We start from the raw sequence: 10,889 nt of genomic DNA, 5'->3' as shown, positions 1-10,889 counted from the left end.
ATCTATCTTTTTTTTTACTCGCTTTTTTTATTTATTGTTTAGTTTTTAATAAAAATGAAATTAAACCAAAAAAAAAAATCAACTAAGTGCCCAAATAGATATGAACTAAAATCTATATGCATAAACTAATCTACATGCCGAATGTAACACATAATTTAAACACAGTAACCAACACTTGGTAACACGACCCTTGGTTTGTGAAATGACTATTGACATAACCTTCGACCAAAAAAAAAATATCTTAGACTTCCTGCAAGGACAATGTTAGTGCACACCGGAACATAACTACGGCTGAAACGCCATAATGCTGTAATTCAAACATAATATGAACATACAAACTCTAAGACACAATGTGAAATCAACATGAATAAATGTATCTATACTAATTGCCGAAATTAATAATTAATTAAAAACCAAACTTTTTTATTTTTACCTCAATGACCGGTTTGAACTGAAGTAAGGTTGGTGTGCAAATTGGACTACATCCTGAATTTCTGTGAAAAGAGAGTTAATTGAAACGAAACTAGTGCTAGTATGTTGCTAATGTAACATGATGTAGATCAAGGGCGCGTTTGGTAACGCTTCTGTTTCTTTATTTTTCTGTTCTTCTGTTCCCTGGAACAAAAAAAGAACAGAAATCCGTTTGGTAACGCATTTTATTTTTCTATTTCTTGGAATAGAAAAGTGGCCAAGAAATAGATTTGGAGCAGAAATAAGAAGTAGAAAAAATCTACTTCTTTGTTCATAGAAATAGAAATAGAAATAGAAAGGTCCGGTCCTCAAGCCGCGACCTCAGCTCCTCCTCCATCCTCCGTCGTCTGCAAACCATCTCAAAGCACCGGTCCGGTCCATTCTCTGCGGAAATTATAAAAAAAATTATAAAAATTAATTAAATTATAAAAAATTCCAAAAATTCATAAAAATCAGAAAAATTCTCAGAAAATCCATAAAAATCAGAAAAACTCAGAAAACCCATAAAAATTTGCAAAATTCCGAAATTGAAAAAATTAAAAAAATTCATAAAAAGCTTTCTGGAAAATAAAAAGAGACAAATTTCGGGAAAGTAAAAAGTTTTAATAAACTTTTCCCCAAAAAAAAAACAAAAAAAAATTTCACATAATGGCTTAGAATAAATTAAAAAATTCCGAAAATTCATAAAAATTAGAAAAATTTCAGAAAAATCCCATAAAAAATTAGAAAATTAAAACATTCCCAAAATTCATATAAATCAGAAAAATTCTCAAAAAATCCATAAAAATCAGAAAAACTCATAAAACCCTTAAATATTTGCAAAATTCTGAAATTGAAAAAATTAAAAAAATTTCATAAAAAATCTTCGGAAAAATAAAAAGAAACAGATTTAGGGAAAGTAAAAAATTTTAATAAATTTTATCCCAAAAAAATATAAAAAAATTCACATAATAACTGATAATACCTGTGGCCACCCACTTTGAGTGAAATTTAAATTTTTGAGGTGCCCAAGTGGTATTTTTAAGATTCCTTAGTTTAGGGATTAAAAAGGGTTTTAAACCCTAAAAAGGATTAGACAAACCAATAAATCATGCTTATTGGTTTTTTTCACTTATAACTTGTACTTATAGTTAAATAAAAGATATAGATTTGAATGCAAAAAATTGGGAATATAAATTTTGTGCAGTTACCAAACGCATTTCTGTTCTTTTTCTATTCCAGGAATAGAAATTTTGTGCAGTTACCAAACACATTTCTGTTCTAGAAATAGAAATTTTGTGCAGTTACCAAACGCATTATTTTGCTCAGAAACTCTTCCAGGAAATAGAAATAGAAAAAACTATTTCTGAAAAGAAATTGTTCCCAGAAATAGAAACGTTACCATACGCACCCCAAGTAAACACAGGGAATATCCATGGGAATTCACTTAACATGAGTCCATATTCATGATAAACATTCTAAGCAAAAGTGAAATAGCAACCCGTAAGCCATGCACATATTAGCTTTATGTACTCATACTCGTATTAGACTAACATATTGGACTTCACATGTAACAATTTTATTCAGTCAAGTGCAGAAATCAATAACAAGAATTGCCACGCATTCGTGAGCTAGAGGCGAGGGCCAAAGGGAGAACGTACAAATTCAATCAAGTGATCGGCATGCTATGAGATTATTACATCAAACAAAGATCGAAACTCTTTCGTCAGAAATGGATTCGACAACGAAATACCTTTTACCGAAAACCGTTTTTTGGTTTTTTTCTGAGATGAGACAGGTCCTATAACAATTTCGGACAGGATATGTCACTGGAGCACGGGAAAACCGATAGATATACTTTAACGGAATTTAATCAACGTCATGATACAGAGATACAATACTGGAATGGAATCAATGACGAAGATTTGAAATTTATGATTAAGATACACGTCGGAATCTAATCGACAACGAGATATTTGGAAATTACAGTGACAATACAAGAATCGAAAGATAACAAGTTTTAGTTGTTTGTTTGCGGGGATGGGGGAATGTCCCACGATGCACAAGTACCTGTATTTATAGTATTTAAAACGTAATTGCCCATAAGCGATTCTTCAACAATTTCAACCATGCCTTTGCATCTCCAAAGCTTTCGGCTCCACATCTTCACGTTGCCACGACATTGGCATAAGAATACTATAAGTGTAAAACATTTCGTACAGCGTTCACCTTAGGCTCCGTTTGTTTGGCGGAAAATATTTTCCTGGAAAATGTTTTCCCGGAACATAATTTTCCGGTGTTCAGCGATCAATATGAAAAAGTTTCGAAAAATATTTTTCACCGGCGACCGGCGGCCAACGGTGGTGACCGGCGATCAACTTCCTCTCCCACGGAAAATATTTTCCCTCCCATGGGCAATTTTGCCTTCAATTTAAGGGAAAATGATTTTCTCTTTGTGAAAAGAGGAAATCATTTTCCTCAAAACAATGAAGGATTTGGGGGTGGAGAAGGAAAATGTTTTCCCACCGAAAACATTTTCCGCCCCCGAACACCGGAAAACGCGGAAAATATTTTTCGAAAAAATATTTTTCTGCAAACGAACACAGCCTAGTGTCAATAATTTTTTCCAAATCAATTAAGTGCTAACTCCAATTTGGATAGCCGAAAATCTAATGTAGTAATATTTTATTAATATTTCTGATCGACGTGACTCGTCAGCATGCCTAGTTAGCAAATTATCCTATAACCGATTGATCAATTTCCCTAAAAGAGTAATTCAGAGTAGCCGCAACTTCGTATTTATGTGAAAAAAAGAAAAAACGCAAAGAAGAAATATAAATAGATTGATCGATGGTCCCAGGTGGGACCCAAGGCCCTTGAGGGCCTTTCCTTCCCGGATGCGGGGCAAAGGACCCCAATTGGTCTTGCGTTGACCGATGGACATGATCGAAATTGTGTAGAGAGGTGAAGGGAGAAATTGCACCCATCCATCATCACAGCGACGGCGTTGTACGAGAATGGCGACGCTTCTCCTTCGAGGCAAGTGTCCCGGCGTGACGGCGCTGGTGCTGCCACGCGTTGGTCTCTGTCTCTCCCTATTCTTGTGTTGCGGCGGTGCTGTGTCGGTCGTTCCCCACGATCACGACCCGTTTCAGACTGCTCCCTGTCTCAGCTGCTCAACTCCGTCGCCAGCCCACCCAGCTTTAGCTGCCCTGACGTCCTTGGACATGGTATGCTATCCCCTTTTTCATTTGGCGGATTGATTGTTGATTTGCAAGAAACGATAAGGATGGTGGTACTGGGCCTCTCTTTTATTAGCCAACTGATTCGCTTCCTGTCCGTTATGTTATGCCTTTGTCTATATGCATGTACCCGGGGTTGGTCAATCTCCTGAATTCCTCACAACTTCCAAGTTGAATGACTTGCAGTTTAGATCCTAACCCTAACCCATGATCTCGATTCTTATTATGCTTTCTTTCCGCCTACCCTCCAGTTCTTTGTCGCGAGTACTTCTGCTTGCATTTCACACGCGTGAAATGAGAATGCCAGATAATAATACCTGCCTGCATGCCTATAGTTGCCCATTCATCAATCACACTTCACAATATGGATGGGTTCTGCACTTCAGAAACATTGTTATTTGCTAGCTATCCAGAATAGCCTACCCTGATATCTTTAAAGCAGGTGAGAACCTATAAATTAATCTGGAAAATGTTTTGTCAGAAAGTTCGGATTCCTATTGATACCTTTTGCTTTCAGGTAATTCTCATTAAGGACCATGTATAAGCAGTCCATTCTATCGAATCCACTCAGTTCTCGACTATAATGTGCTCCTTCTTATTTCCTTGATCAGGAGAGTAAAATAAGTCAATGTCCTCAACAGAATAGTGAAGTTTCATCGCTAAGGCATGCATTTAAATTATTGGACGCAGATTTCTTCACCGATAATAAGGTACTTCTTTATGGTAATTAGATTAATGCCTCTTCTTTGACTTTGAGGATTAACAATCTCTGGCCAAGCCACATTTGCATTCTACTTATCATACTCTCCATAAGATTCTGGAGGTCACAAAGGGTGCAGAAGAGTTCAATATTCCCATAATCAGGGCCAACAGAAAATCTGTGGCTTCTGTTGATGGAGGTTTGCAGAATCCCTCTTGTTTGGTTTTTGATCCCAACTGGGGCTCTGAACAGCCGGATGGCATAAATAGAAGATTTACACATCCTACGACATCTGATATACAAAGACCAGGAAACAACGAAGATATTGCCTTCATGAGTGTAGGTTTTGTTGAGCAAACTCAATATTACAAATCAAGGCAAAGTCTGCGATCAAATTTGGTGATAGCTTTCTTGGGTGCTATGCAGGTTCTTGAACTTGGGGCACTTATTAGGACAAGACAAATTACTTCTGAGGAGCTTACTCAACTTTTCCTTGAGAGATTGAGAAGGTAATCCAGTATATATTATCTTGGGGATGCCTGCTGGAGTTATGTGATGTTTTCTTTTTAAAAATGCCATCAGGTATAATGGCATTCTTGAAGCTGTGGTGTCTTACACCGAAGAATTAGCATATGCACAAGCAAAAAGGGCTGATGAGTTGCTTGCTCAAGGAGTATATTTGGGTATTTTTCTTGATGGAGTACCTACCATACAATTTTTAAAATGCATTTGGTAGTTTATATTTGCTTCTCTACTTCAATATCTGAGAGATGGGACATAGTAGAACCTATTATTAACGATCAAAATCGTTCTTCTGTTACAACATCAACTTATATGTGATCATGTGCATTGTAGGTCCTCTCCATGGGATTCCTTATGGTTTGAAGGACATAATTGCCGTGCCTGGATACCACACCACTTGGGGTTCAACAAGTTTTAAGGATCAGGTTCTTAATATCGATGCATGGGTCTATAAGAGGTATTTAAGGTGCTCCAGTTATCCGGTGCCGTTGTATGGTAAATCGTAATAGATGTTATGGGGTGAATCTGCTGAATATAGGTTGAAGTCAGCGGGGGCAGTTCTAGTTGCAAAGCTTGTTTCTGGCTCTCTGGCATATGATGATATTTGGTTTGGCGGAAGGACAAGAAATCCATGGAACATTGAAGAGTTTTCAACTGGCTCATCAGCTGGGCCTGCTGCTTGCACTTCAGCAGGTTCATTTTCACTTCTCTCTTAGTTGTTCCTGTTCAGCAAGGATTTCCCATTTCCTTTCCTGCCACGGTACCACTATGTAGATCCCTGCACCTTATGTTCACTTGATTGTGTGCTAGTGGGCAGAAGATAAATTTAACAAAGCTATAAAAAGTTTGGTTGACGTAAATGAAGATTCTTTTGACATTGACTGTTGTTTCTTCAACAGGTATGGTCCCTTTTGCTATTGGTTCCGAGACAGCTGGATCCATCACCTATCCAGCTGCCCGTTGTGGTGTGACAGCATTACGCCCAACATTTGGTACTGTTGGACGAAGCGGTGTCATGAGCATATCTGAGAGCTTGGTAACTTCTTATTGTCCTCCTGGATTGTTCCTATGTGAGGTTAACAATGATGACAATCTAATTCATGGCAGGATAAGCTCGGTCCATTCTGTAGGAGTGCGGCAGACTGCACTATTATTCTTGATGCTATTCGAGGAAGGGATCCAGATGATCCCTCATCCAGAGACATTCCCCTTGATAATCCATTCACAGTAGATATAACAAAGCTTACTGTTGGATACCTAGATGATGCTGAGATGGAGGTAATTTTATACTTGGTTTCTTTAGGGACATGAACATGGAACTTGATATTTCTCAGTTAAAATGATGCCTGAGCTATAATCCACCAACCCGCGCTCCCCCCCCTCCTCTTCCCTCCTCATTTCTCTCTCATTTCAGGTCGTTCATGTTCTTTCCTCAAAGGGAGTTACTATGGTTCCCTTCAGATTAAATTACACTGTTGATTCTGTTCAAGGCATCTTGAACTTCACAATGGACGTGGATATGTTGGCTCACTTTGATGAGTGGCAACGTTTGGGAAAGGATGATCAATATGAAGCTCAAGAACAATGGCCCGTTGAACTGCGCCGTGCACGGATGGTTCCCGCTGTGGACTATGTGCAGGTTTGCCGCTTGTTATTATTGCTGATTGTATTACTAATCTAAGCTCAAGCGTTTACTTTGTTCAAGAGTTTGGTTCCAAATATAGCAAATACATGCCCGAGTGAATAAACCGATTACTGTAATTAGTTTGATGATGGAATTTTTCAAGCTGAACTGTTCTAATTTCTGATTTGGTAGTTATTTTAAATCGTAATGATGCCTTGTCAGAGGTCCCGGTGGCCTCTAGAGCAGGCTTTATTTTTGGAAAAATAGGTTATAACTGATGATCTTTTAAGTGTGATATATTGGATAATGATCATGAAATGATTGGGTCAAGTATCCATGCTTGATTGCTTGCATAATGCTCTACGATGCCAAGCATTTTTTCAATGGAAGATGATGTGGTGGGTTTTTTCTGTGGGATAAGCTTTAGGCAGACAAATGTAGAACACTTGAAAGCAGATAAGTTATGTTTTCGGTCATATCAAGCACCATGCTTGGAGTATAATTGGGAGTCTTATTTTGCTAGACTTCAAGTTGTGTTGGTTGGGTGGGGTTTGGTGGGTAATTTCCATTGGGTAAAGATATCTTGATCTATACACAATCAAAACAAACCAGATTTACCCTTTCTGACTTGTTTTCTTGGACAAGTGAATGCTTAAAATATAACCATTTTTTGCTAGAAAATTAGATTCTGTATGTTTGATAGGATGGTTGGGAGTGTTCCTAGACACTGCCAAGATTCAGGCACGATACCACCAAATGTTTTGGAATCATGAGTGCAGCTCCCTTGAGTGTAGCCTGTGTAGGTGCAAATTATAAGCTGCATTATTAACTTGGTCCAACTCAAAGCAAGAAACAACCCACTCACAGCAAATGAAAATGCCATACAATGAAGCCTCAATTTTGAGTGAGCAATATGTGGTTGTTCTATTTAATGTAAGGATTTACACGAACTACTTATGGTAAGGTAGCATGTCATGTCCTGTGTGGAATCATGTGCTTTTAGTGCCGTTTGACAAATTAAATTGATTATGCAGGCTTGTGTCAGTTAAATAGCTTCCTACACGCTTAATATTTTTCGGTTTCAGGGTGAATGATGTTTGACCAATGAAGTATATACAACCACGACAAAGTTAATGCCTGGAGTATCATCCTCTTTCTTGATTAGATGTTGCTGTAGTATTCTTCATCTAGGACTCAGCGAACAACATATAGTGCCTGATGTTTTTCATTGTCCAGTATTGATTGATTGGGTGGTTGTCGTGTTAGAATGAACTAAGCATTATGCTATGTTACCAAATTGTAATGACCCACTTTAATCACAGTAAATCTAAATTCGTATTGTCCAATTCCTTCGTGGTTAAAAGTGAGCCAATCTCTCCCCAGGCACAAAGAGCTAGAGGAAAGTTGATTAGGGAAGTAAGAGAAAGCTTCAATGTTGATGCTCTCATTGGAAATGCAACGGACTGGGAAAAAGTTTGTCTGGGAAATCTGGTGGGAATGCCTGTAATTGTTGTTCCAACTGGGTATGCTAGCATATCTGCTTCACCTCCTAGTGGCACGAGACGACGAAAGACCGTCACGACTGGCATATATGCTCCTCCTCAAAAGGATCATATTGTAAGCTTTCTTTGGCTTGATTTTTCATTAGGGGTCATGAGAATGTTTCGGGTGGATATTCTGTTTTTTTTTTTAGGTTTAGTGAGCTAGTAAAGTTAGCTCCTCTATGAGGTTTTGATGCTCCTGGGAGGACCATTTGAGATGAAAGTTAAAAATCTTGTCAAGTATTTGATATGTTTATTTTTCTTAAATATTGCTGTGCATCTATTCATGAGAATTAAAACTGGATGGCACTGAATTCAGGTTTTTCATGATATTGTTGAACATTCAGAGAAGTCAAGGATCATTGGCACAAAAACTAGAGTTGCATTGTTACTGCCGGGTACTCACAATATGTTGAATTCTTTTGTAGGCTTTAGCACTGGCAATAGCTTATCAGTCAGTCACTGATCATCACAAGCAGCGACCACCTATAAATGATCTGGGACCAAATGATTGGACTCCGAATGCACAATCAAAAAGATACCCTCCAAGGCAGATGCATCTGTGAGTTTCCTCATGGGTACGAATTGAACATCTGTGTGCATATGCCTGTTGTGACCATGGAGAAATGTGTTGTGTTCTTTCTCAGCTATTTCAATAATAAAACTGATGGCGTCTCCTATGTGAAATGATTGTCTGGTAAATCTTTGGGGTGCGGGAACCTCTCCATTTGACTGAACTTGTGGTTGTTAAAGTATCTTGATCACTTTCCTTTGTATAATGTAGTTTTGTTATTCATGAGTGAAGTGCCAACTAGCCGAATTTAGTATGATTTTCCCCCGTATTCGGCGCATGTCAAGTTCAAAGGACGTAGTCCAGTAGCTTTCCTTCTTTAAGATTGTGTTAGTAGTGTGAAATTTGCACTCTATTTTCCTTCCTAAGGTGCAAAATGTGATTGGTGCATCGGCTAGACCAATTGGCATGACCTAAAACTTGAACTGAGCTCATTTATCTTAGGATATTGGATTCACGATAGTAAGCTTCACCAAGTACATAGCTCCGCTCAGCTAATTGAACAGGTAACTAATCAACGGAATTAGATAGTTGTTCTTTCCCATGAGCTTGTCTCCCATCTCGCTTCCATCAATGAGGCGAGAGCTCTTTGGAAGTTTTTGCAACCTGCCAAATTTATATTCAAATAGCAAGATGTCTTTCAAAACGGACCTAAGCACGTCCTCGCTTTCTAACACCTCAGCCCATGCTTGAGTTGAAGTGTTGACGGCATCAAGGGTCGTAACCCTTGCTTACTGTCATCTTTTGGCATAGCCTATACGCTTGGTTGGTCCAAGAATGGATCGCTCGCTCACCTGAATCGTAGAAAGAAAAGGTGTTTAGAAAGAGAGGCTCTCCCGAAACTCCAAGAGAGAATGCATTTTATTGCTCAAGCATTTGGATGATTATAAGTGAGGGAAGGGCACTCTATTTATACAAGAGTCCCTCTTGTTACAATTGTTAATTGTCTTTCGATTTAACAGATAAGATTCCATCTCCCCATCTACCAATTGCTGGCATTTATGTCGAGATTATCCTAAAACTCGGTACATTTACCGTATCGCACGTCCTCGAAAATGTTCCAAAGGATTCCAAAAACCCTATGCGACTTGGTCGATCTTCTTGGATCGAACACGATCATTGTTCATGGAAAACCTCAAGACCGTGGCACTTACATGGCAAATTCCCATGGATATGAAGGAGCTTAAGAATGGCAAAGAATATTACCACATCAATCCTAATTTATAATATAGATGCAAACTTTCAATTCTATCGATGTAGTTCTAAACTTTTACATAAAATTTCAGTATAATCTTTCTAGCTAGCTGATGTAACATGGCTAGCATATGTTGTAATTGTGTTCACATACTTTCTCGAATTTTCTAAACTTTTTTCTTTTTTATTTTTTATTCTTTTCTTTCTTTCTTTTTCCCCTTTTGTGGTTAATCTTGCTTTCTGGCCCTTATATTATACGTCAAATGTTCAATTCACATGATCTTCAATTCGTTGAAACCTCGTGTCAAGAACCTTCTTTGTTTTTTTTTTTTTGTTTTTGAATGGGGTGTCGAGAGACATCTTACAAGCATAGTTTTTATAGGGTTATTCGAACAGATTACAGACCGGAGATTTTGGCCGAAATTGGGCAATATACTTGGTGCTATAAATTGGATAATAAATTGGCATTTCGACATCAAAAATCATTATTTATCGTAGTTAAGAAATTTGTGAAGTTTCTTTTGATTATGAAGTTGCCAAGTACATTTTCAAATATTGGCTGATTAATTGGGTCTCAGGGAAATTATAATATGATTTCTTCCCCCTTGTTCAATCGACTCTAATTTGGGTTGCCTCTAATTTTGTTGGAACACGGCCGGGACGTAGACGAAAGGATTTGAAGAGTGGAGGAGGAGACCATTCTTTAAGTTGGAAGTCGCGTTTCGAGATCAATTGATCATCATCATGGGTTAGTTCGTATCAGATTTATCGAATTTTTGTTAAAAATTCAAGAGTGGTGCCGACGTGCTAAGACAAGACAAGTGGAATGAATATCAGATTAGGAGGAAATAAGGACAATGGCAGTGAGATTGGGTTTAAAAACGTGTCGAACGTTATTTATTGTGTCCGTAACGAAGGGGAAGGGGGGGTGTGCTCTTGATTGAGCATATATGATCTAAATCCGGAACTGAAGCTGGGGCGTGGCACATTTTAGAAAATTTTGTCGGAAAATGAGGGCATGTTATATCCATGCCTACAGCATTAC

General features: G+C 38.1%; 1 protein-coding gene across 1 annotated transcript; it reads left to right on the top strand.

Annotated features, from left to right (window-relative positions):
- Positions 1–3,425: 3,425 nt before the first annotated feature.
- LOC115661979 (uncharacterized) lies at positions 3,426–8,973 on the top strand. Its single transcript, XM_056314921.1, has 13 exons — positions 3,426–3,680; positions 4,304–4,402; positions 4,507–4,731; positions 4,819–4,901; positions 4,975–5,075; positions 5,248–5,371; positions 5,453–5,607; positions 5,814–5,950; positions 6,022–6,192; positions 6,329–6,553; positions 7,922–8,155; positions 8,508–8,641; positions 8,727–8,973. The coding sequence occupies exons 1-13, from the start codon at positions 3,468–3,470 to the stop codon at positions 8,767–8,769; spliced, it is 1,944 nt and encodes a 647-aa protein (XP_056170896.1). The 5' UTR covers positions 3,426–3,467; the 3' UTR covers positions 8,770–8,973.
- Positions 8,974–10,889: the final 1,916 nt, after the last annotated feature.

The sequence above is a fragment of the Syzygium oleosum genome, unplaced genomic scaffold, assembly GCF_021117445.2.
Source record: "Syzygium oleosum isolate NSW1041296 unplaced genomic scaffold, Sole_v2.1 Sole_v2.09, whole genome shotgun sequence".
Classification (NCBI taxonomy): Eukaryota; Viridiplantae; Streptophyta; class Magnoliopsida; order Myrtales; family Myrtaceae; genus Syzygium; species Syzygium oleosum.
The sequence above is the reverse complement of the archived record's forward strand: the minus strand, read 5'-3'. Positions and strand labels throughout refer to the sequence as shown.

Coding starts and splice junctions, on each gene's coding strand:
- LOC115661979 (XM_056314921.1), top strand. CDS start 3,468: ATGGCGACGCTTCTCCTTCGAGGCAAGTGTCCCGGCGTGACGGCGCTG. Junction 5,372..5,452: donor GATGCATGGGTCTATAAGAG/GTATTTAAGGTG, acceptor TGCTGAATATAG/GTTGAAGTCAGCGGGGGCAG. Junction 8,642..8,726: donor CCTCCAAGGCAGATGCATCT/GTGAGTTTCCTC, acceptor GTTCTTTCTCAG/CTATTTCAATAATAAAACTG.